Below are 27,240 nucleotides of genomic sequence, written 5' to 3' on the forward strand. Positions count from 1 at the left end.
ATAATAAAGCTGCGGCCTTTATTACCACACAAGAAGTGTCTGTCTCATATTGTTCGTATTGTATCTATGAAATACCGAGTGATAGTGAATGGAGCACTGCCCCGCACATCGGCAGTCGCGACGTTAAGACCGTGGAGGTCCGCCTGTGTCTGGGGTCCTGCACATGGAACAGGGAACATTTCAGAGACTGCTACCCTCGAGGTACTGGATTTCAACTTTCTACCCAAGAGTCTAAATCTGGCTTCCAGAGCCTCCCTCCCACATCTTCCTATGCCGGTGCCTACATGTATCACAATAGCCAGCTCCTCCCTAGCACTGTCTACAGTTTTACCTAGGTGACATGTGAGATCCATGTATCATGATAGCCAGCTCCTCCCTAGCACTGTCTACAGTTTTACCTAGGCGGCATGTGAGATCCATGTATCACGATAGCCAGATCCTCCCTAGCACTGTCTACAGTTTTACCTAGGCGACATGTGAGATCCATGTATCACGATAGCCAGCTCCTCCCTAGCACTGTCTACAGTTTTACCTAGGCGGCATGTGAGATCCATGTATCACGATAGCCAGCTCCTCCCTAGCACTGTCTACAGTTTTACCTAGGTGGCATGTGACATCCATGTATCACGATAGCCAGCTCCTCCCTAACACTGTCTACAGTTTTACCTAGGTGGCATGTGACATCCATGTATCACGATAGCCAGCTCCTCCCTAGCACTGTCTACAGTTTTACCTAGGTGACGTGAGATCCATGTATCACGATAGCCAGCTCCTCCCTAGCACTGTCTACAGTTTTACCTAGGTGACATGTGAGATCCACGTATCACGATAGCCAGCTCCTCCCTAGCACTGTCTACAGTTTTACCTAGGTGGCACGTGACATCCGCCACCTTTGCACCAGGCAGGTAAATTACTAAGCCATTCTCACATCCACCAGCCACCCAGCTATCTACATTCCTAAGAGAATTAACAGCTATGATGTCCCACCCAATCCTTCCCTCCTGGGCACTAAAACCTTGGAGGCTCATTCTTGGTGTGAGAGGATAACGCATCCCCTGGAGAGCAGGCCCTTGCTTACAGGATCACTTCCTGCTACATCAGGGTAGTGATCTCTGGGCACGTAACCTTGTTCCTCCAAAGAAAGACATTGAAAAAGAAATGACCTACATCCCTAGTCTTCCTTTTTAATCAAGGCACACTCAGACACTAAAACAGAAAGTGGCGGGGCAGAGTGAGAGGAGGAGAAGAAAGCCCTGTTCTCAGCTGTTTGGAGACCACGGGAAACTGCCCCATTGATATCACCATCCTCTTCTGTCTGCCTTACAAATTCTGGGCTTTGGCGTCATGGGTCTGGGGAGAGCAAGAGGAGAAGCAGCAAGCCCTGTTACTTTCTGATCCTGGGAATGTTTGCTTCCCCTCTGTCCAGCTATGAAGCACGCAGCCCCCAACAGTGCTTGTAGCTGGCTCGATGGAGGGCAAATTCCAGACAATCCGTTTAGCTGGTACATGGATCTGAAAATTGCCCACTGCATGATGCGTTTATGAACTTCAGACTGTAGGTGCTGGTGATTAGGATGCTGGCCCCTGCATCTCTCCTGATGCCTGCGCAGTCTTGTTCTGCCGATCTCTGCTGCCATCCTGGTAGGACACAAGTACTCTCCTCCAGCTCTCAAATTCAGTAGCAGTAGGGGGCTGAAGGACCTGGCCGAATGGAGAAATATGTGAAAGTATTACTCTCAATTTCCTGCCTTCAGCTATTCTTGAGAGTTATAACTGCCCTGACATCCCATATTATGCTCAGCACACTTTTGCAATATTAAATCACACGTAATTTTCTATGACATCTAACAAGTATGTGAAATGCAGAAGAGCAGAATCACTGACATGAAAATAAAAGGGAAAGATTACGCATATTTCACTTTCCTAACATACATTATAGCAGAACTCTGCTCACAATAGCTGAATTTCCCTTCCCTTGAAGAAAAGGCAGGGGAGCACCATGTATTTATTCTCTGCGCCTGAGGCTTACTTAACAGCAGCTGAACAGGAGCACACTGTCCCTTTAACTGTCACTAGCCCTGTGGGTTATTGCTCCACCTTCTGCTGTTTGTAAGAAGCTGAAGAGTAGCTGCGCTCATTCCCAGGGAAAGCCAGGAAGGAGCTCCTGATGGGAAGGCAGCACAGGTGGCCGCCCTGGACCCCTTTCGGCTGAGCATCAGAGCTGGAGGGAGGCAGATAACGCTGACAGGTGACACCCTATTGTATCTTAGTAACCGTAGCCGATGGGCCTCCACGGAATGGGTGTCCTGCGTGGCTTGGCTTTATTTAGTTGGACAGCATGTGATACATATTATTTGCTGGGTTTCTTTCCTGCGGATGCCTCTGACGCACACTGCTGCGTTGTCTCTGTGTGCTGCTGATGTGTTGCTGCTTCCATCTTGTTTTCAGAGCACATTTGTAAGGCTTCAGCAGCTCTGGAGACGAAGCGTAACCTGTTTGCCAGGCCTGGGGCTGTGTTTCAGGATGGCAGGTGTGTGTGTGTGTGCACTTCGGCAAATACTGTAATGATCTGACTAGGCTAGGTCTCCTAAGGCAAGAAATGAGGAGTACAGTTGTATTTTTCTTTTAAACGTGAATGCAATAGTAGATTACCTTATCTCATTAGGGCCAGGTGTACAACCCATTTTTCCCATCGAATGGGAAAAGCCCCTTTCATGCATCTGGTCCTAAATGCTGAAAACACTGTGGGGCACTTTTCCCTGAATAACAAAATGGGAGAAAGGCTTTTGGTGACTAACACTCTGTGTGCAGGAGGACTAGAAGGCAGCACCAGTGCGATCAGGAGTGAGTGCTCTCTTTGTACTCATGTAATTATTACTTGATGCCTTGCTAGGAAGATTCAATAAAGAGGTCCTGGAACAAATGAATATAGAAGAGCACTTTGCTGTCATGCCAAGATTTGCTGCTTCTTCCAGATGGTTAAGGAACACTGGAAATTCGGTGTGCTGAGCTTGCTACCTGTTCTGGGACGGGGCAGTGAGTGTATGTGACAGAAGCTTGCACTGCTGTTGCCCGTGCTGTCTGTTCCGGGGTGGGGGAAGCTTTCACTGCAGCCAGGATTGAAGCCATGGGTAGACCTGGTTGGGCTATAGCCACCCATGGGCCCGAAAGAGGGAAAAGGTAGAACCCCTATAGGCCCGAAGGTAGGTTAGCCATTGACTCCTTGGGACTGGAAGGAGGTAGAGGCTGCAGCAGCCTACATAAGCCAGAGGAGGGATGAGGCAGCTGAACGGGGCTGAGCCTGCTGGGGGTGGGGGAAGGAGGAATGCTGGAGTGAGGGGGTAAAAGTACTTTGATCTGGCTGAAGAAGAAGGGAAAGAGAGAGAGAGAGATAGAGTGTGTGTGTGTGTATGTGTGTGTGTGTAGTATACCTGAAGAAGTGAATTCTCTGTATAGCCCCCCCCCCCACACACACACACACACTCTCTGCTTCTCTTGCTACCTGCCCATGTTAACCTCATGCCCTGCCAAAAAAATCAATCCTGGCCATGTCACTGTTGCGCTGTATCTGTTCAAGAGTAAATTGGTGTGTGTGAGGGAAGCTTGCAATGCTGCTGCCCCTGTTGCACCTGTTCTATGGTACTGGTTGGACAGGTTGGAAGGGAAGTTTGTGTTGCTGCTGCCTGTGCTTCTCCTGTTCTGTTTTAAAGCAGTATATGGAGGATAACTGAATCTTTATTAGAATATCAGAAAATATAAACAAACCAACCCCACTTGGGTTTGCATATTCCGTGAGGTTTCTTTCTTCCTGTGTCTTGCTATATATTAGTCTGATTCTTGAGCTGCAGAGACGATGAGAATGTGATTAGTACAGCAAGGAGCTGAAGCTTTTGTCCTATGGGGTTCTGATGTTTTATGTTCCCTCTGTAAGGTCTCATGTCAAACAGCAGATGTGGTAGTGACGTTCCCAGGAAATCCAAACTGTGACGGATACGCAGGGCTGGTGCAAGGGTATTAGGCACCCTAGGTGAACCTTCTGCCTTGCTCCCGCCCAGCACCAGCCCTGACATTCCCTCCCCTCAGGCCTAAACACACAAGTAAAAATTATGCATTTATAATAGATTTTACATGAAAAAGGACATTCAAAGTAAGTTTTCTGAGATAAAAGTATCACTTACAGCAGTGCATGTAAATATAATATACATATTGTATGTCCACAGGAAAACCTTGCTAAAAGGCAAAAAAACCCCACTTGGAACCCATATGGTATTAGACAAATTGTAATGCGTGTTGGATATAGGCTTGGTACTCAAAGCCATGAGTAAAGTGAATTACAATTACAATATAGTAACCTCCCATACCAAAACTATGAAAAGGCAACGCTGTAAATAATGCACCAGGCCCTAAAACACCACTACACCTCCTATTAGAAAACAAAAACAAGCCTAGCTGCTATAGATCCCTACATAAAAACTACACACTACTGGAATACCTCATTTCAGTCACACATGCAAAACATAGATAAGACCCTCAAATACAGAATAAAGAGACCATAAAGTATAAATAGAAATTTACAGATAAAAACTGAACTGGAAACCACAACAATCCAAATTCTGTATGCACTGCAACAATGGAAAAACAGAAGCATTACCATTCCTCAAAATAATAAAATTAGTCAAATAATACCAATAAAAATAATAATTCAAACAAATGAATAGAATAGCATTCAATAATTGAAAACTCAAAAATTTTCCAAACACCAATAAAATATTTCAAAACAGACACATCAAATAACATCCAACAATTAAAACTAATATGGATTTTAATTTAAAATATTCCCCATTATTCATACCTGGGAACTTTTGATTTCCGGATGCTCTGAAATTGTCAAAGATTAGCAGGCAGAGAGAAAGTGGAGTTATTGTGCACACACATGCTCCCTCTCTTTCTCTCACAAACATACATGTTCTCTCACACATGTTCTCACTCACTCCTACATACACATACACACATACTTTGCCTCTCACTCATATAGTGATTTCAGTTGTATGTTAATATCAGTTAATGTTGCCCTTAAGTTTTTTATTGTAAGAAATTATGTGTAAACACTGTTGTTCACTGTTGTTTCTAGCACCTTTTGTTCCTATTGTTCCATGTAAACCGATGTGATATGTCAGATCGAATGTTGGTATATAAAAATAAATAAATAAAATAAATAATATACCCAAATGTTCTCACTCTCTCTCCCACACACATACACACCTGCTGTCTCTCTCCCATACGCATATACCCATGCTTTCTCTGATGCTCACATACCCATATACTCTCTCTTAGTCTAATACACATACACATGTGCTCTCTCACTCTCTCATACACACATACTCTCTCTCCCACACACATACACACATGCTCGCTCTCTCTCTCCCACACACATACACACCTGTTCTCTTTGTCCATACACATATACCCATGCTCTCTCTGATGCTCACATACCCACACGCTCTCTCTCTAATACACATACACATGTGCTCTCTCACTCTCCCACACACATACAAACATGTTCTCTCTCACTCCCCCACATATACATACATGCTCTCTCTCCCACACTTCGTTTCCTGCTTGAAACTGAGGTGCAGAGAGGAGTGGGGAAGCCCCACCACTACACGTAGTGTCATCACCATTGGCCTAGGAGAGCATTGCTAAAACAACCCCGCAGGCAGGCCCGCTGTTGGTAGGCCATCGGCAAAGGGCCTTGCCCCTTTGCCCCTTGCTCACCTCTTCGCTCGCAACTTTGATTGCATTTTGTATTACATAAGAACATAACATATGCCATACTGGGTCAGATCAAGGGTCCATCAAGCCTAGCATCCTGTCTCTCAGTGGCCAATGCAGGTTACAAGTATCTGGCAAGTACCCAAACTAACAGATCCCATGCTAATAATGCCAGCAAGAAGCAGTGGCTATTCCCTTTTGATTAATAACAGTTTATGGACTTCTTCTCCAGGAACTTATCCAAACCTTTTTTAAACCCAGCTACACTAAAAATCGTTGCCTGAGATGTCTGGAGTTTGCATAGCAGTGGTTCTAGGGAGAGGTAGGGTTGCCAACTGGCTCCAGATTTTCAGGACAGGTTGATCCAGTCCTGGTTTTACTCCATTGCATGCTGGGAAATATTCTGATTTACTTATTGCATTCCCTATGAAAATCAAGACTATAAGTTCCTACAAGCAGGGGAGTAAAACCAGGACTGGAGCAACCTGTCCAAAAAAATCTGGACCCAATTGGCAACCCTAGGGGGAGGTCAGTATAATAAAGAAGATTAGCAGAAACCCAAGTTGTTTACCTTATCCTCTGCGAAAACCATTTAAACCGGCTATTAAGAACTCCGTCTGTACCAGCCTGTCTATGCTGTATTCAAATGCTTCCTAAATGAGAAAGAACCTGAAATAATATCAAGCTTATCTTGCTGATGGCTCTCTGGATATTTTGTTTTTGACTGAAACATGGCTTTCGGATACATATATCCCCCTCATAAATTTACATTGTCTGGCAGGATATGCTTATTTACATCAGGGGAAGAAAAATACGAGAGGTGGTGGGGGTCATGTTATTTTATAAATCCTCCTAGGTGCATTCGTCTGTCATTGGCAATGATTGGGAGAATCTGACAGTGAAACTAAATGACTGACTTATTGCATTATTGTATTGCCCACCAGGTAAAGTCTCTGGTAAGGTGGTATTTTTCTTTGAGTTTGTAATGGGGTTACAGTTGCACTCCATAAGGTCCTGATTATTGGTGATTTAAGCACGCATTTGGATTGCAAGCGCAGAGGTATCTTTGAAGAGTACCAGGAATGTTTAAATGCTTTAAGGGAGGCCACATTCTGGATCAAATTCTTGTAACTCAGCCGCTTGGCGCTTACTCCACGGTTGAGGATGTTTCGATTCTGCCGATTTCTTGACCAGACCATTCCCTATTTTATTTTACATTAAACACACTTAAGGCTCTTAATTTGAGCAAAATATTTTACGCTACTAGGGCCTCCACAGGGCCTATTAACCCTGAGAAGTTTAAGTATAAATGGGAGCATGTGAAAAATCTTTTAGCTTTTTCTTCTGCTAAGAGTTTAGTAACGTCCCTGAACGCTGCCCTTTCCAATGCTAAAAGTAAAGTGATTTCATATAAAACTTAGGGGCTAACTGTTTTTTTTTCATGCTAGGGTCCCGTGGTTCTTTCAAGAGCTCCAGATGAGCAAAAGATCAATGCTTGGGGCAGAAAGAAGGTGGCAGAAGTCTCCTTGCGTTGAACTCCAGCAAGGTTTTCTAACAGCTCGGAAAGCCTATAAGGAATTATTTGAGACTCGCAGAAAGGAGTATTATGCTGCGCAATTGCAAGGCTCACTGAATCGACCCCATGAGTTATTGCATATAATTAAGTCTACAACGCTACTTTTCCACCTTTTAAGGCCCCACCAACCACGCTGTCGACTTTGGCGGGGCCGCACTGCTTTTTCTCTTACTGAGGCCTCACTGGCCGCACTGCTCTCATTGGCACATGGCGGCGCTATGGCGCCCTTTGGTAGCGGTGCCTGTGACCATGGCTGTATTGGCCACAGGCACTCTATGGCTCTGTCATAGGCAGCCACCCTGTACCCTGGTCCCTCCAGCAGCAGAGTGGGGGGGGGGGGGGGGGGGGTGGTGCAGATACTGAATTCTGCGCATCTTAGAGGTGACAGATGAATAAGACGTATTCATTGGTCATGCTTTACTAGTGACCAGCCCACCATGACTTTAAAGACCAGCAGTAGTGGCCTCCCGTCTTACTGGGACACCAGCTGGTAGTGCCCTTCAGCAATCTTTTGGGAAGCAAAGAGTGCCGTGGCACTAGTTAAAAGCACTTGGGGATTGTGCTGAGATGTTAGACCCAGCAGCAAAGCAGAAGACCTGAGTACTCACATGGATTTCTTTAGTTGAATGTGAGAAACGGAGGGAATGCCTACCTTGGTTTTTTTTCCCCCTTGGGGTAGGCGGGGTTTTTTATTACAGTGTACTATTTTGCTGCCTGACCGGCTCAGAATTCCATTACTTGGTGCACTCAGCATGCTGCTATGCATTAATTATGCATTATAAATGGTGGTGTGTAGTGCACTCAGTATGCTGCTGTGCATTAATTATACATTATAAAGGATGCTGTGTTGATATAACTCTATGCTTGCTCTCTCTATGTGCTATAAAAGAAGCTGGTCTCTGGGTCATGTACTCCGTTTATTTTCCTGACCATATAGCTAAAGATTTGTAAGCACTGTTAAATGTGGTAGAATTTGGTTTAGCTGTTTATTTCGCATTGTGAATGATTTTTTAAATAGCCCTCAATTGTCTCTGACTCCTTCATAGTATAACCAGGTTCCCTATTATATTCTAGGAGCACTGTTTGGTAATATCACTTTGTGCCTTTAAGCCCTTACAACACACTTTCCATTTTTTTTGTAAGATCCTAGAGGTCTCTTAGAGATTGGCACAGTTGTGAAGGAGGGTGTCTAGGAGACCACATGTCTCTCTCCTAGCTCCTATACCATCCAGGGATATGCCAGTCTATTCACCAAACCCCTATGACCGCTAAGAGGAATATAGAGAAGAATTAGTGAGCATTCCTTCTTCCAGGAGTCACTGCTGGAAGTCCTCGTAAGAGAACTGTAAGTAATGATTGGGTGTTTTGTGAATTGAGGGAGGTTCAACCTAAACGATGGAGCATCTCTGACTAACCTGTGAGACTGAATATTGCATTTGCAAAGCTTCACCCAGGACTATGCCTTATAGGGAAGTAATGATCAAAGTTGCTGCTACCTTCCCAAAGTCATGGAAATAGCCTGTTGACTGGACCCTTTAAATATTTCCCTGTTGTAAATAAACAGGCCTTTGTTTGGAACTATAACTACTTGCCTACATCTGGGATCTAGCTCAGCTAAGGTAAAAGATTGTGTGTTCCTGATTAAATTCAAGTGTGTGACTTAAAGAACTGATATCTTCCAAAGAAGGGGCTGTCAGCCCTCTGCAGCGAGTGATTCACCTGGCTGGTCCTCCACACCCACTGATCAGCCATGACTGTTAAAAAGCCCAGAACCTGGATTTGGTTTCTGCCCCCATTACTGAGGTGCATTAGATTCTCAGGATTCAAGCAGAATTGGATAGCACGATAGATACTCAGGCATTTCTACAAGACTGAGATTTTTACAATTCTCCTGTTCAGTTTACTTTTTTGTTAGTGGACTGTGGAGGTGTAGATAAGGTACTTGAAAGGATAAAACCCACCCAAGGTTGTTTAAAGTCTTTCAGGAAGGGACTCCTAGAATTTCTTAAATTGATAGCTAATGAATCCTTAACTAAGAGTCCCATGCCAGGTCCTCTTAAGAGTTAAGTTTTGTGGTTAGTCTGATCTTTAGGAAGTCCTCCTTATATTCTAATAATCCAGATAGGTACAGACCTATTTCTAGTATTCTACTTTTAGGTAAAGTAATTGAAAGCGTGATCTCCTTACATCTAAATGAGATCGATTATTTAGACCCCTGTCAATCAGGTTTTAGATGCAATTTTAACACAGAGGCTGCCTGTTGTGTCCATCGCTGTTCGACGTCTCTGCTCCGCCCACCTTACCTCGTTGGCGACTCCCTTTGGGGTTGATGGAAGGCTAGCTGCTGCGGCGTCTCCAGGCCGTCCTCCTCCAGCATTCCCGGACCGGCTCGACGCTGCAGGCCGCCATGTTGACCAGATGCCTAAGGGCACGCGCGCGCGCGTGGCCCGACTGATGTACCAGCGTTGGGGCGAACCTCAGGGGCGTCCCCCTGAGATGACGTCACCAGCTCCAGATATTTAAGGTCTCAGTTTTCGCTAACAAGAGAGTTAGCGAGGGATTGGTTTACCTAGCTTCCTCCTGGTCGCTACGGATGGGATTCGCTCTCCACAACCCTAGCTACTCTGCCTCCTCGGACTTCACTAAAGGTACCCGCTCCTCGGGGGCCTCGCTCTCTCTTTTTCTTTTCAAGTTGCAGTCCGGAACTGGTACTCGCTCCTCGAGGGCCCACGTCCCAGACTTGCTCCTGAAAACCACTTCTGCTAAGAAGTCTTCGCTGCTTACAACATTGTGAGTTTTCCATCTATCTCTCAGAGTTTTCCCTGGGTCCAGGTACTCGCTCATCGAGGATCTAATGTATACCATCTCCTGGGCTGCCATCAAGTGTTACCATCAAGGACTTGTTCCAGAACTCTGTATATACTGCCTACTCACTTTCTTAGTTTCTCTACAGCTCAGCCACCCTGGGATCGCTGTTCTAATACCTGAGGGACTACAGCCCAGCGGGGCGCTTCCAGCTCACTACTGCCACCTTTGATGGTTTAATATATTGCTTCTAAGAAGTCTGTGTTGCTTAACATCAGTGAGTCTGTATCTATCTCTCAGAGCATTCCCTGGAACCAGGTACTCGCTCCTTGAGGGCCTAATGCATACCAACTCCTGGGCTGCCTTAAGAGACTATTGTGTGAGTGTTACCATCAAGGACTTGTTCCTGAACGCCGCATGCTTTGCCTACTCACTTTCTTAGTTTCTCTACAGCTCAGCCACCTTGGGATCGCTATTCCAGTACCTGAGGAACTACAGCCCAGCCGGGTGCTTCCAGCTCACTACTGCCACCTCTGGTGGTTTACTATATTGTCTAATAAAAGAACTAGTGTGTGTCTGTCTCCTACACTAAGCCTGACCAGTGGTCCCTCTCGCGATTTCCCCCAAGGGCATGGTCACCTGCCACTGGTCCAAGGATCCACCCACATCTATTCTAAATAACTACAGATTGCTAAATACCAGCTTTATCAACATAGCTTTCTGACAGATTGCTAACTCCCAGCTTTCACTACAGAGCTTTGTTAACAGATTGACAACACTGCCCTAATAACTCTGGTAGATGACTTTCAGCTGGAGCTCGATCATGGTAATGTCTTTCTTTTACTTCTTGTTTCTGTTTTCAACAAGTAGCACATCTAAAATTAACTGGAGAAAATTCTTTTTCACTCGATGCACAATTAAGCTCTGGAATTTGTTGCCAGAGGATGTGGTTAGTGCAGTTAATGTAGCTGGGTTTAAAAAAGTTCTTGGAGGAGAAGTCCATTATCTATTAATCAAGTTTACTTAGGGAATAGCCACTGCTATTACTGGCATCAGTAGCATGGGATAGACTTAGTTTTGGGGTACTTGCCAAGTAGCCTGGATTGGCCACTGTTGGAAGCAGGATGCTGGGCTTGATGGACCCTTGGTCTGACCCAGTATGGCAACTTCTTATGTTCTTATGTTGATCATTCTATTTTGCCTTTCAGAACTAGATTTGGATGGCTCCATGTTAGGATGGTTTTTATCTTTTATTTATTTATTTTTAGAGTACAGAACATAGAGGGTCATTCTAGTAGAATTCTCAGCCCAGTCCATTGGCATGTAAGGTATCCCAGGATCCATTTTATCTGCTATATTGTTTAATATTTATGGCACTCCTGGGGAAGATCCTACAAAAGTTTGGCCTGCACTACCAGCCGTATGCAGATGATGTACCAGCTGTGGGCCCTGGGAGGAGCAAGAGCATGGCAGCATTGGAGTAAGTGAGGCTGGTCACCAGCTGTCCCATAGCCAGCTAAACGATACAGCTCACTTTTTATTGGCTTATGGCAAAAAAAGCTTATAGAGACTGCAGCTAGTCTGGAATGCAGCTGCAGTTATTTATTTATTTGATACATATTCCTCCTTTCGGCTAGTTGATACAAAATTTAGTGATAACATCTCTCCAGTCTTAAAAGACCTGCATTGGCTCCCACCTAGCCATTATGTTGTCTGTAAAAATCTTGTTTTGGTTTTTAAACTTTTAAGGGGCTCTGGACCAGATTATCGAAAGAGCCAGTTAGACTTTTATATTCCTGGCTGTACCTTGCACTCAGCTAGTGAGGCATTGTTAGTTGTGCCACCATTGTCTAAGGCAAGTCTTACCAGAACACAGGAAAATTATTTTTAATGTATGGCACTCACTCCCTCCTCCCCTGAGAATGAAATACCAAAAGAAGCCCATTTATTAAATAACTGTCTTTTAGAAAACTGGTCAAAATGTGGCTTTTTAAACAGGATTTATAGACTATTTAGCTGTGATTCATTTTTATGACTCCTTTTTTCTAATATTTACTTTGGGTGGCTGATTTGTTTGGTTAAGAAAATTATTTGATTTTGTTAAATTACCTTTCATGGTTTATGCATTTTTTTAATTTTTCAAGTTTGGAGTTCTTTTTATTGTTAATTTTATTGCTCAATTTTGTAGCCATTGGATATGACTATGATGCTTTTTATCTTAATTACTTGTTCTTGGTTTGGTTTTATGTTTGTCTTTCTTGCTGTTTTATTTGTTGCATTTTTGTCTTGAGTTTTGATTTGGAAAGACTTATGATAAATTTAAGAGTTTGAAAATTGAAAGCTGTCTACAAAATGTGTTGATAAAACCCAATGAAATGATACGGGAAAGAGAAAAAGATTATCTTTGAGTCTGATATTCAAAAGAGCTAGTCACCTCATTAAAAGTTAGGCACCTAGCTAGGCTCTTAGCCTTAATTCAGGTTCTGTGAGTCTTCATGTATCACTCTAGAGGTTTTCTTTCTTATGCCAGCATGGTTAGACAGAGAGGTTTTGCATACTGATATGTGAAACAAGGAAACCTGTTTAGTCTAACAGAACATGTGCTTCCCCAGCAGTGATCATGTTAATAATAATATAACAGTGAGAAGACCGTTCCAAAGAGCAGAAACTGAATTAATAGGTAAGAAATCTTCCTTTCTGCATCGTCATATATTCTGAATAATAGGATTTAAGAGAGCAGACTAGATGGACTAGTTGGTCTTGCTCTACATGTTACTGTTGAGTCAATTTCATAAAATAATCAGCTCTTTACCAAAGTTTTAAGAGATTTGATGTAAGTAAATTTAAGCTTAAAATTTTCTAAATTTTGGGTCACAAATCATTTGCCAAGATTTAGGTCCTTAAGCTAGGTGGCTAGTATTGAAAATCAGGGTTGAACACCTAACTTTTTTTTTCCCCCTGCAGTAACTCCTCCTTCATAACTGCCCACATTTTAGGTACCTAAATGTAGGGAATCAACCCTAGTTAGTTTTCAAAGGGGCAAGTTTAGGTGCCTGAATCTCAAAGGTAGCCACCTTAACCCTATAGATAGATATAAATGTCCCATGTAGAGATGGCCTCTGCTTTATTACAGCTTTAGAATTCTCCCAAAAGCATTACTGAAAGAGGCTTAGGCATCCAGTCCATAAGAACAAGGAGAAGCCCAAGTTGCAACTAAGATCAAGTCTAAAATGGATGCTTCAGCCATTTTAGCCCATGGAGTGGATGAGACCCTAGTGAAGTGAGTTTTCTCGGAAGCCATTTTTTTTTTGTTTTATGGAGCTCATGAATACAACACTTTATCCATCTGGCAGCTGTTCCGCTTATGCTGGAAGCCCTTTCCTGTTAGTTTTGAAGCAGACTGTGTGTCTTTATACAGTCTTTTACAGAAAGATTTTTACTAAAACATGCCTAATCTTGTCTGTTGAATTAATTCTAGTTAAAGGAAGGAGAATCTCCTCACTGAGATGAAGGGTTGGGTTGGTCTGTGCCTTAAAATGAGGAACAGGCCCCTGCCTACTTTCTTATTGTCACTATGAAGAAAGGGGATCAGAGATACATTTTTGCTTATGGCACCCTGCGTATGGTTCTCTTCGTGAAAAGGCTTGCGATTCACTAATTCACCTTGCTGAGCACATCGCAAGAAAGCTGTTTTGATTGAAAATCAAAATTCTGATGCTTTTCGATAATAATGCTGAGGGAAACCCACTAATTGATTAAAGGGCTAAAATCCCGTATTGGGCTTGGTTGAAGAAATCCTGATGATAGGGTACCGCTATGGAGCCATCAAGTCAGCAACTCAGACTGCCCAGTCCACTAGCTCAGTTAAAATGCTGATATTGGACAACCACTACAACTGATACAGGAATATGCTACTGTGGTATCCCAGTCCAAAGCATTACCATAGGAATCCTGCACTATACTGAGCCACATCAGAGCATTGTTATAGGAATTACACACTATAGTATGCCAAATCCAGAGTGTTTCCATGGGTATAAAGTACTATATTATGTCAAATCTATAATTATACTGTATGAATAGAGTACCATAGTTTGTAAATTCCAGATCGTTACCATAGAAATATTGCATGGCACTAAGCCAAGTTAAAATTGCTACCATAGGAATACCATGGTGTAGGGTAGTAAAGCAAGAACGTTACCATATGACTACCCCACTGCCAAACTCCAGGTTTGTAATAGTAACATGGATTCCATTATCTGACCTTTTGTGGCTTTCATGAAAAAACTTAGCAAACCAGTTTGGCATGATGGAATTGCAGCCAAAGCAATGAAATTTATACTGAGCTCCTTGTGTATTTCAGTAATGTTCTGACTAAAGAGTGTATATCAGTTGACATGGGGCAGGCTATTATTTCAGTTTTTGAAGCAGGAGCAGGAAACACATCTGTTGATTCATACCAACCAAGAACTGTAATGCAAGCTGTGGAGTTACCTAGTACAGATTATTGTAATGCCATTTATTTTGGGATTCCTGCTAAGCTTTTGTGAGTGCTGTAAATTATCCAGATTGCAGGAACTAGGTTAATTTCATGTATGTGATATTAGGCACATATTACCCCAGTGCTCTATGATCTTCATTGGCTCCCTGTTCAATGGAGAGCTAAATTCAAACTGGTAATGCTAGTTTTTTACACAGTATGTAACATGAGTGAGTTAATTTGGATTTATATTCCTTCCAGAAGTTTTCACTCCAAGAATCAAATGAAACAAGTGCCATTAGTTAGCTCTCCCCAGATCTGAGTAGTCCTAGGGCACGAGGTAGATATGTGCAGAGGCTAAATTTTTATTTTGATTCATTTTATAGGTCACCTCCATTTGCTTGACTTGTTTCCAACAAAAACATTCTTTTTTCATTTATTTATTTTATTTGTTTACCATTAAAGTTAATGGGAGAGGCAATACAAACTATTGTGGGCTCCAAAATTCTTTGTTTCTCATGAATTCCAATGAAACTTGTGGGAAGATGTCATCAGAAGGGAGAAAGAATTTCAAGGCATCTAGACTGTGGCAAAGTGGCAACAAAAGTGGCACGAATCGTCTAAGGCACCACAAAAGGATACTAGCCCTGGCAGGAGCAAGAGAGGGAGAACACCCCCAAAGCTTCAAAAGAGGGCAAAAACAAGAGTGGCATGAATCCTGATATAAGTTTGTATTACATTCCCTACTTGAAATTGATCTTGCTGCTGGGTAGAATTTTGAGTTTCTTATAAAATTTGCTTTCCTGTTAAAGCTTTTGTCACAATCAGAGCATCAGTGTGGCTTTCCTGGTAATTTGTGAGGTTTGCTTTATTAAGAAAGCTTTTCCTATATTCTGCAGCTGAACACAGTCTCTTCCCTTTATTGATTTTCTGGTGTTGCATTAGTTCTCTCTTTCACATTCAGAGAATGTAAATGTTTTCTCAGGAGTAAATTCTTCAGATTGGTTTGTTTTGCACATACCTTGACAGAAATGAGCCTTATTCATAAGACAGGGTCAGGAATTATCTCAGTCTCTCAGATTTACTGCTGATGTTCTTAGCACTTGCATTGGGCCAAAGAGAGCCATCTCCTGCAGTTCATAGGGTCTAATTTTTATAGGCAATATATCGAAGTGTGCTTGGAAATATTTCTTAAACAGGCCAGTGGCACCCAATATAATTGGGACTATTTCTATATCTTTCTGACAACGTTTTCTTGGCCTCTGATTGCATTTCTTGGTACTTAAAGATCTTTGCTTTCTCCTTCATCATGTTATCTGATTTTCTAGCATCGACTTTCCTGGTCTGTGGGAATAGGAATGACCCAGGTGATCACAACTTCTTCATTCTCTTCTGTTCTTGTAGGGTTGTGCTCCCAGTGTTTGTTTGATACATTGATGTTATAATGTTTACACAGTTTCCAAAGAATAAGCCATGCCACCAAATTTGTTTGCCTTTCTGTTTACAGGTTTTCTGATATTAGCATGATTCATCCAGCGATGAAATGTGTAACTGTTTCCAGTTCTGTTCCGCAAATTCTGTATTCATTCATTTTGCCAGTCTTTTCTATACTGGCTATGAACCATCTTGTCTTTAGTCCACCATCTTGTGCTACAATTATCAGTCTCTCATATTTAGGGTTGAGTTCACTACTCCTTAACCACTGCTGTATCAAATCTTGATCTATGAGGGGTTTCTTAATTAGCTCTCTGTTTGTGCTTCTGCCAATTATCCTGCCTTGTTTTCTGGTATAATTCTTTAAAGAGTGGGGTTTTTTTTCTCTTGTTTTGCTAATTCTGTAGCTTTCTTCCTTTTGCATGGTGATGGATTTTGCTCATTACCTCCATTTGGCAGAACGATTGTCCAAGCTCAAGGTCTGAAAGTGATGATGCTTGCTCGCTTTCATACGTCAGCACTATTTGAGCATTTGTTGCTGCCATTAAGTATACCTGAAGGCCTCTTATGGAAGCTCATTATGTATAATCAGTTTCTATAAGATCCATACCACCTTCAGCTCTAAGGATACACTGGTTTTTATAAATTGCCTATTAGGCATGGAGGAGCTTTCTTATCCAATTCTTCGAGATATTTATTGGGCCAGTCCATAGCTGTATGACAGTGCAGAAATTGCAACCTTTTAATAGCTTTTATCTTATTCCATCCTGTTAAGACATTTTCAGTTATAGTTTTGGTCTCCTGTAATACTCCTTACAGATCTTTTCTCTCAATACTTTATGCCAATTTAGAGGCAGTCATGGAAGAGGCTGACTTGTATATAGTGGCTGTCACGCAGATATGTCACACAGAAAACCACAACTGGATTATTCCATACTACAAACTACTCAGGAAGGACAGGGTAGGAATAAAAGGAGGTGATGCACTACACATAAAAAATATTAAAGCAACAGAACTACAGGGCTTACAAGGTAAAGAGGAGGCATCGTGGGTTAATCTATAAAGGGGGAATAGAACATTTATTTATACTGGTGTAATATACAGACCTTTGCAGACAGAAGAAATGGATAGAGATTTAATGGAGGATATTTAAAAAATTGCTTTTAAAGGGGAGGTGCTTTTGCTAAGTGATTCAATCTGCTGGATATTGATTGGGATCCCAGCTAGGATGTCTTCTAGAAGCAGGAAGGTCTGGATTCTCTGCAGGGAGAGCTATTCTGTCAACTGGTAATGGAACCCACATGGGAAGGGGCAATCCTAGACCTGATGTTTACCAACGGAGAAAGTGTTTCTGATACTGTATTGGATGATCATCTGGGATCCAGAGATCACCAGATAGTGTGATTCAGTATTATAGTGCAGGTAGTGATGATTCATTCTAAGGTGAAGGTTCTAGACTTCAAGAAAATTAACTTTGTTAAAATGGGGGAGTATCTCAAGGAGTCATTAGCTGGATGGAAACATCTAGGGGAGTAGAAAAGCAATGGCAAGGGAAACTAACCTTTTTATTAGGCAACTAAAGAAAGAAAGAGGAAAAAGGGGCCACTATGGTTTTAAAAAGGAGTGGCTGAAAAGATAAGGAACAAAACTATTGACATTCACAAACCACAAGAAATTGCAAATAGAGGAAGACGGGCAACAATTTCTGGAAAAGCTAAGAAAAACTGGGCAGTCATCAGGAGAGCAGTAGGGATGCGCATTGGTTACATCTGTTTTGGCGGGTACCTGTGTACCTCACCGACTTTCCAGTACACGCGGGGAAATGGAGAGTGTACGTGCATCTTGTTATTAAGATATGTTAGTGCAAATGTGGCATTGTGAGACTCTGAGGTGAAGGGGACAAATATGTAGAGGCTGAAGAGGAAAAAGCAGAATTGCTTACCACATTTCTGTTCAGTGTTCACTGAAGAAGGGTCAGGGCTAGGACCACAGAAAATGGACACACCCAGGACTGAAAGTGAGGTAACGTTGATCGATTTTCAGAAGACTGTGTTCGTGAGGAGCTAACTAAACTGGAAGTAGATAAAGCAATGGGGCTGGACAGGATAAATCCAGAGGTTTTAAGGAAATTCGGAGAAGTTCTGGAAGGTCCGCTGGTTGACCTCTTCAATGCTGGTTTAAAGTCCGGAGTAGTTCAGGAGAACTGGAGACAGACGGATGTGGCACCTCTTCGCAAACGTGGCAGTAAGGAAGATACTGGGAACTACAGGCCAGTTAGTCTGACCTCTGTGGTGAGCAAACTAATGGAATCGCCTCTAAAACAGAGGATAGTGCAGTATCTGGAATCCAGTGGTTTACAAGATCCGAGGCAGCACAGTTTTTCCCAGAGGTAGGCCTTGTCAGACAAATCTGATCAATTTCTTTGACTGAGTGACCAGAGAGTTGGATCAGGGGAGAGTGTTAGATGTAGTGTACTTGGATTTTAGTTAGGCATTTGATACGGTTTTGCATAGGCAATTTATAAATAAACTGAGTGCCCTTCATATGGGTCCTAAAGAGAGTGACTGGGTTAGAAACTGGTTGAGTGGAAGGCAACAGAGGGTGGTGATAAATCGAGTTCACTCTGAGGAGAGGGGGTGTTACTGGTGGTGTGCCGCAGGGATCAGTCATTAGACAGCTTCCTTTTCAACAGTTTCCTAAGAGATATTGTGGAAGGACTTTTGGGAAAAGGTTTGTCTTTGTGTGGAAGATATCAAAATCTGCACACTCAGGAAAGTGTGGAAAGCATGAGGAAGGGGTCTGGCAAAGCTTGAGGAAAGGTCTAGAGTCTGGCAGCTAAGATTTAATGCTAAAAAAAATGCTTTTGGGCTGCAAAACCCCAAGGGACTGGTACAGTTTAAGGGGGTGAAATTCTTCTATGCATGAAACAAGTTTACCAGTATAAGACGCCCGTTTGTAAATTGCTTCCCTCTGCACAGGTAAGAGTATATGTGCTGGCTCACGGCATGCACACTTTTTACCTGCAGCAAAAAAGAGGACGGGTTAGACTGGGAGAGGGAAAGTATACTCGGACATATTTTTGCGTGCATACTTGGTACCTGCTTCAGTGCTAGTGATCCCGATGTGTGCATTGGTCCAGATTTTTAAAAGAAAACTCTAGTTTATTTAGTTATTCACTTTTCCATAGTAAAACGAGAGTGGAGTTTTCCTTTGAAAATGAGCTTGCAGGCCTGCGAGTAGTTTGTGCCCATTGTCCTGCACCCTAGCCATGGGATTCGAATACTGCCCTGACCTTCTGGAGGGCTGCAATTGTTATCATTTGGAGAGACGTTCAAGGGAGAAAAAGGAGAAGGACATCCAGAGATCCACAGCGTGAGGGCTCAGCTCTAAGGCTTTGTGATCAACAGTTGTGGGCTGCAAGAAGGCATGAGGTTAAGCATTTTATGAAGTTTTAAAGGACAACTAACGTGGCTAAATTAAGGACATCATGTGCTTTTAGTGCTTCTGGTTTGTGCCAGCAGTAGGGCAATGGCCTCACCATATTGCACCCTATCCCCTCCAATGAGAAAAGTGGGGGATAAGATGATGGCATTGAATGCTCTGATGCTTCTGTCACAAAAAAAATAACCCTGCTAAACAATTTTTGCTAAATTACCCGATGCCCCACTAAACAATCTGCTACTCTACTAAATTGCCTGGTTTCTTGCTTATCTTCCTGATGCTTGCCTTCAGTGGGCTGTGCTTATATATCTGATTTGCCTCATAGAGCTGCTATTTTTTGCTACCATTACATGATCAGCTCTCACGTGGTGGAGTACATCAAAGGCTATTTTTTGGCATTAGTTTACATGCATTAAAACCAAGGACCAGGTGGTTCATTCTCTCAAGAACTGGAGATAGGGGCTGCGTTTTACACCTTTTGTGATTAAGGGCTGAGTAAGTAAGCAAATCCATTTAGAGGACTGCTTTTTTTTTTTTTTTTGTATTGTTGAAGCTTTTCTTTGTATTCACTTCCAGGGATGGTTTCATGTGAGGGTTGCTCATGAAAATGTACCGTGCGAGGATTGAACTTGGGCAGGGGGCGTGGTACCGTGTGAGGGGAAACTCACAGGGAAAGTGCTGTGTGAAGATGATTCACAATTTGCGGGGAGTTGAGTCAACGGTGGAGGAGCTCCATGAAGGTTGAGGCTATTGGACAAACAGTGCCCACAACCATGACCATGCCCCTTGTCTTTAGGGATATCTATCATTTGCATAGCTTTCTTATTTAGCTTGATTGCATGTTGTTCCTTTTTAACATTACCAGACCACATCTGTTTTCTGTACTGGTATGAAAAGAATTCTGTATAAGAACACTACTGCTCTATGGAGAGGACCTCAGAGTTGCTAACTAGCTCCATTTCTGCTCATCATACTAATCCTATCCTGGTTTTACCCTGCAGCATGCAACCTGTAGCTCTGATTTCCCTAAGAAAAATAGAACTACAAGTCCGGGCATGAAATGAGGCAGGAACAATGCTAGTGGTCAACCTTACCTTCCACAAGTGGCATTATTATGATGAGTCTGACAAAAACAACGGTTTTGCCAGCCAAAGTCATATTTTCCATTTGTATCACCCAGGGATGAGAGTGTGAAAGGACACATAATCCATACCCCATGGCTTATCTACTGCATGGTTAGCAAAGACCTGTGCAGGAGATCAGCCTTACTTTTTAAAGGAGATTAGCAAACTGCTGCCTTAACATTATTTATACATTTCTATAATGCATTTACCAAAGTATAATGCAGTTCAATCAGGGATACACATATTAGAAAATAAACAAAGAAATTCTGAGCCTTAAGTCATTTTTATTTTCACAGGAGAATTTTGACAGGAGCTCGTACCCTGGAAAATGTTCTCACCACCCTGGGAAATGTAGAGGGTCCTTTTTCAAACAGCCTGCATAGGCTCAACTCTGCAGGTATTTTATACACACAGGCTTAGTCCAAATTTTCAAAGTGGATTTATGTGCACAGATCCGCCATGCAGCACACACACACACAAAGTTGCATTTACTCCAGAGAAAGTATAACTTTATGCATGTGGATTTACATTCATACTTTGGAAATTCAAAAGTATGCATGTAAAACCCAACCTTGCCCCTGGCCCCTAGATGCTTATTTAGTATGTGAGTAAAAGTACGTGCAAATTCCTGTTCTGCACATACCTGATAGAGCTATTTTCAGAGAATCACAAACAGAAAACTGGGTTTTATACACATAAGTGCCTTTGAATATTACTCCCTAAATGTGCACAGAGTAAACTGGACTGACAAGATGACATCTTCAGCACGATAGTTACCCTTACCCATGGGAAACTGGTTTAGTGCTGGTTCAGTAGAAAACCTTTTGGTACTATGCTGAAGCATTAATTCAGAGGGAAGTGTTCCCTATCACCATTCTAGGATACTGGGTCAGTACTAGTTCATAGGGAAGAGTGTCCCTTATCACAATGCTTGGACATTGGGTCATTGCTGGCTCGATGGGAAGGTTCCCTCCTCCCTACTTAACACCATATCGAGAGGTTGGTTCTTCATTGGCCCAGAGAAAGTTGTATCCCACTTCAGCCACCAGCACTACGTCTCCCATCCAAATAATAAACCGTTGCAACACTGCTTAGATCTTTCATTATCAAGGCCCATGATAGGATTGCAGCAGGCTACATTTGGCTAATATATTTACATGAACTGGTACTGGACATATTGTGATGTTTTTCTTTTCTTTCGAGCAGCATCTTTTGTATGAAGTGTGGCAAATTAAATGCTGTTGCAAAGTAAGCAGAAAGGAAGGGGGACAGAATTGATATGAAGCTTTTATATATCTCTTTTCTATTCCTTTTGCTTTCTAGGTGTTCCCCTTGAAGGCATATGTTGGTCACAGTGAACTAGTCAGCCTCCTGCTACTCACAGAGCCCCTCTCATCAGTGAAGGAGTAGGATCTTCTCTGGCAAAGATGGTGAACAGACTGCCTTCCTCAGGGGATCTCGCCCGTTTCTTCCAGAAGCTCAACCGAGTCAAGACCCTGGAGAATGACATGATGGAGACCTCCTTGAAGAGATGCCTTTCCACCTTTGACCTGACCCTGCTTGGAGTGGGTGGGATGGTGGGCTCAGGCTTGTACGTGCTGACTGGCACAGTAGCCAGAGATATAGCTGGCCCAGCTGTGGTCATCTCCTTTCTTGCTGCTGGTTTTGCCTCGTTGCTGGCAGCCTTCTGTTATGCTGAGTTTGGTGCCCGGGTGCCAAAGACAGGCTCTGCATATATGTTCACCTATGTCTCCGTTGGAGAAATGTGGGCCTTCTTGATTGGCTGGAATGTGATTCTAGAGTACATGATTGGTGGAGCTGCAGTGGCCAGGGCTTGGAGTGGATACCTGGACTCTGTGTTTGACCACAAAATCAAAAACTTCACAGAAACTCACATTGGCACATGGCAGGTTCCCTTCCTGGCACACTACCCAGACTTTCTGGCTGCTGGGATATTGCTGATTGCCATGGTATTTATTTCTTTTGGAGCTAAAGTGTCCTCGTGGCTCAACCATGTGTTTGCTGCCATTAGTTTGGGGATCATACTTTTCATCCTCATTTTTGGGTTTATTCTCGCAGACCCAAAGAACTGGAGTGCCGCAGAAGGGGGCTTTGCGCCGTTTGGTTTTTCGGGCATCATGGCTGGCACTGCCACATGCTTCTATGCCTTTGTTGGTTTTGATGTCATTGCAGCCTCCAGCGAAGAAGCGAAGAATCCACAGAAGGCTGTACCTATAGCAACAGCAGTTTCCCTGGGACTGGCAACTTCAGCCTACATTCTGGTGTCAACTGTCCTGACCCTGATTGTTCCCTGGAAGACGTTGACACCAGACTCTGCTCTCTCTGATGCGTTTAACCAGCGGGGATACAGATGGGCTGGATTTATAATTGCTGCTGGCTCTATTTGTGGTGAGTATCCTCCAATAAGCAAATGTTGCCCTGATTTTTACAGCTGTTTTATCCTGTGAACTCAAAGCGTGTCACAGGCTCTTCCATGGAAAGGTTCTTGGCTGACCTGAATGCTCAGTGACATGATGCACACTACCACACAGAAGGACATTGATTTAATTCTTGGCCCAAGTTTTCAGCTGCCTGGGTTGACTGGGCTGGGAATGCTGTGGATTTTGTCTTTTGAAAAAGATGCTCTGGCTCATTAAAGCAAAGACCTACTGTGCCATCCTGGATGATATATTTCTTTCCTTTCTGCAGTTTACTACTACTGCTACTACTTATCACTTCCACATTGCTACTCAGTATACTCAGCACTGTATAAAAATATATGAGAAAGAGTTCCTGCTAAGTAGAGCTTACAATCTAATCAAGACAAACAGACTTTGGGAATTTCATTTATTAAGAATATAGTGAACATCAATAAGGCTATAAATGGGATAATCAGGAGTTAGTATTTAAAAGCAGCCTCAAAATGGTGGAATTTTAGAGTGGATTTGAATAAGACAAGAAAGGGAGAATGAGGCACAAACAGGAAATCTATACTAAGCATACAGTGCAGCCAGATGGAAACAACAGAATCAAGAATTGGTAGTAGAGATGAAGTACAGATTTATCTGATAAATAGAGTTCACGAGGAGAGATGTAGGGAGAAATAAGAGGGGATAGGTAGTCAGGAGCTGCAGAATGAAGACTCTTATAGGTGAGTAAGCGGAACTTAAACTGTATGCATAAAAGCACAAAAACATAAGAATTGCCATACTGGGCCAGACCAAGGGTCCATCAAGCCAACTACCCTTCCAACAGTGGTCAATCCAGGTCACAAGATCCCAGACAGAAAATAGATCCCGTGCTATTATTCTCTAAGGGGTAGATTTTAATAGGTGCATGCGCGTGTTCATGTGCGCTACCCGGCGCGCGCACATGGACGTGCCACCTGGCGTGCACATATGGAACCACCGATTTTATAACATGCGCGCCATTATGGATATCTTGAAAACCAGACTTGCTGTGGGGTCCCCAGGACAGATTTGGGAAGCCCTGCCCTAGGCTATTGAAGGGAATTAATTCTTCCTTCAAAGTTATCCTGGTGCCTAAAGTGCATTAAAATAACAAAATACAACTTGGATCCAAATAAGCAACTTCTGATTTCAGTAACTTCATTGGAATAACCATTTATACAGCCTGGGCAGTTTAGAAAGATCTGCATTCCTTAAACATCACCAAAAGTAAGCCATTTCCATTTAATTGTAAACTGTGCCTTCTCATCAAACACTTGCTGCTTGTATTATTCTTGGGGAAATAGGGAATATCAAAAACAACATGACCTTTTTACTTGAGTTCCCTTTGGACGATTGTGTATCTAAACCAAAAGGGGAGATATGATAGATACATGTTTAGCAAGTTTCCATAAAGTAGTAGGAGGAGTTTTCCATAATAAAGACATTCAAGAAAACAGGCTCTTGATGAATGTTCTTCCTTGGATGAACAAGCAGATGGAGGGTAATGCCGATACCTTTCATTCTGTCAGGTACACTCCAGTCATTTCATAGTTTGAACTGTGTGGTGTGCCGTAGTCTGGAGAAGTTGCTGGCCCCACATGGTTCAAGCCTCAAAGCGGAATCTGCCTGGTGAGGAGAAATGTGTTGGTGGTCTACCACATACTTTGAAGGGAATATTGGTCATAATATGAATTTGGAGAGAAAGAGGCTTACTTCTTTACTGAGAGGATAGTGAATGCCTGGAATAGCCTTCCAGCAGATGCAGTAGTTACCAAAAACATGACAGAATGTAAATAGCCTTAGGACATATACAAAGGGCAATGAGAAGGCCAGGTGGGTGAGTATTAGGTAAAACAACTATGGGAGATCTGGATGTTGGACTAGTTATGGAAACCTATTTTCTCAACAAAAAATAAAATGAATGAGATGAGGGTATACTCTCTGGTAAAGCTCCATATAAAAATAGTATAGTGCTAGAAAATTGTAGGATCCTTGTAGAAATATATAAATTGAGACGTAATCAGTGTGGAATATTTCCAACAAGTTTATTCAGATGCTGTAGATCTCATTTCCCCAACACAGACTGTGTTTCACCATAAGGGCTGCATCGGGAGGGACTGAAGCCCAAAGCTAGTAATGTGGCGTCAGTGAGAAATCAATCAAGCAGCTGCAAGTTCGCGTGAGTAGAGAGGCGCGATGGCCTTAATTGCCCGGATCAGGCAGGAACAACAAGGACTTGGTGCCCCGAACTACAACACAAAGTACATTAGAGTAGTACAGTTAATAACTTATACATTTAAGGTTGGCCAGTATTGGGTACAGCAAAGACAGGAACATGGCAGAAATGCCGTCAAGCAACTGGGAGCAGGGCACCCATCATGGAGACAGTCTCAAGAATGAATATTGTATTGTATGGAAGAGCAAAATGGCTACAACGAGGCTCCTAAGTCAACATGCTGTGGCAGCAAATATTTGACACACTGGGGAAGATGGCAAATTTACTAGCATGGGTTTCAGGCAGACTTGACCACACTTCCCAGTTAGGGAGAAGGAGCATGGACTTGCAGGTGTTGAGGTTTGTATGACAGCTGGAAGATACCTTCAGCTAGAGTAGTATGTCAGGAGCAACAGGCAGACTGGTTGGGCAGGTCAAATGATCCTTACCTGGCGATATCTATTTTGCTACTATGAAATGGCACCCAGAATGCATTGGTAATGCTTGCAGTGCTGCTCCTTGGTCAGGCACTAGCCAGTACCTTGAAAGCAGAACTTGGCTTTACCTAAGTAGTCAGATAATCCATACAGGACAGAATCAATAAGGTGATCAAAGAAAAAGTACATTTGCACATAATACAAAAAATAAACTAAAACTAACTGAACTACCCAAGGAATAAGTAGAGAGAATAAAGTCTCAGCTCCTGACCTGAAAGCTCACAGTGGGGAAATTGGGAAGCTCTAGGCCTATTAACTGAAATAGATAAAGAAGCAATTAAAATAGGACTGAAGCCAGAATAGTACTACAGAGACCCAAGAAAACTATAGGTGAAAACTGCAGGCAAAATGATGTGTACATATATGTTTCCATTTAAAACTTTGCTTTAGTGCTATCATCTCTTATAAATAAATGTAATTGGAGCATGGCATGACAATAGTTGGGTATATATAATTAAATGCTACAAAAGCATTCTCATTCATAATGAAAAGTACTAAGTGTCTGGCAAAATAGCATAATGTATTGAGCAGTTTTTCACTTGGTTGAAACTGGTCTATGGATTGAAAAGTTGGTTGTTGGGAATTTGGCCCCACCCTGAACTATTCCCTTCCTCCAAGTCAAAAGGGTCTTGGAGTTTACCTATCAAAATCTTGTCACCCTTGCTCTGAGACTCTCTCTCCCTATCAGTGCTGCTTCCTTGAACAGCCGAAGTCATTGCAGTTGTCTCTCCTCCCTCCCCGGGACTGAGTGAGTTACCTCTGCAGTGTGTAGGACCTGTTGAGGCTCACGCAGTTAAGCCATGGGACTGGCTCCAAGTTCTTTTTCTTTTGTCCTGTGCCTTTTTCCCATCTGATCTCATTTGCTTGTCTTCTGCCGTCTCCATTCCTTCACCTCTTTTCTGGCCCTGATCCACTATTTTGGTCACCTCGTCAAAGAATTAAATCAAGTTTGACAAGATCTCTGCTTTGTGAACCCAAGTTGTCTAGGGGTCCAGTAACATGCTTAGTGCCCAGTGCACTATCCTTTTCTTTAGCAGTGTTTCTATAAAACCCACATTTGTGGAGTGAGGCTAAATCTGGCACCTTCTCCACATTTATAAATAAACAGAGCTGCAAAGGATGCGGTGATGTCATTTTTCAATATTCTGGGATTTACATCATTAGGGGTTCAGATCTTCTTTAATAATTACCTCCCATATCTCTCCCTAGTAGAAGTGCTGCTTCCTGGTCAGTAGTGACCAGGCTATATTTTAGAACTCTGCCAGTGAGGAAATAAATACTTGATGCAATGTAGCATATGAACTATCCACCAGTCCTCTGCCACCTTACCTGCCACCTGAGTCTCTGATATTAGGTGTAAGGATCTTTCCAAAACTGCACTGAACTGCTGAAGAACCCTCAGATGAATATGACCTGGACCTGGTGCAGGTGGGAATTTTCTTAAAAAAA

General features: G+C 42.7%; 1 protein-coding gene across 1 annotated transcript in view; it reads left to right on the top strand.

Annotated features, from left to right (window-relative positions):
- The first annotated feature begins 2,151 nt into the window (after window positions 1-2,151).
- Window positions 2,152-27,240, top strand: part of SLC7A4 (solute carrier family 7 member 4) — a 46,545-nt gene continuing 21,456 nt past the window's right edge. The window contains exons 1-3 of the mRNA XM_029571519.1: window positions 2,152-2,248; window positions 20,926-21,026; window positions 21,953-23,038. Coding sequence (XP_029427379.1) covers window positions 22,057-23,038 — 982 coding nt within the window. The 5' untranslated portion in view covers window positions 2,152-2,248; window positions 20,926-21,026; window positions 21,953-22,056. The remainder of the gene's footprint in view (window positions 2,249-20,925; window positions 21,027-21,952; window positions 23,039-27,240) is intronic.

The sequence above is a fragment of the Rhinatrema bivittatum genome, chromosome 11, assembly GCF_901001135.1.
Source record: "Rhinatrema bivittatum chromosome 11, aRhiBiv1.1, whole genome shotgun sequence".
Taxonomy (NCBI): Eukaryota; Metazoa; Chordata; class Amphibia; order Gymnophiona; family Rhinatrematidae; genus Rhinatrema; species Rhinatrema bivittatum.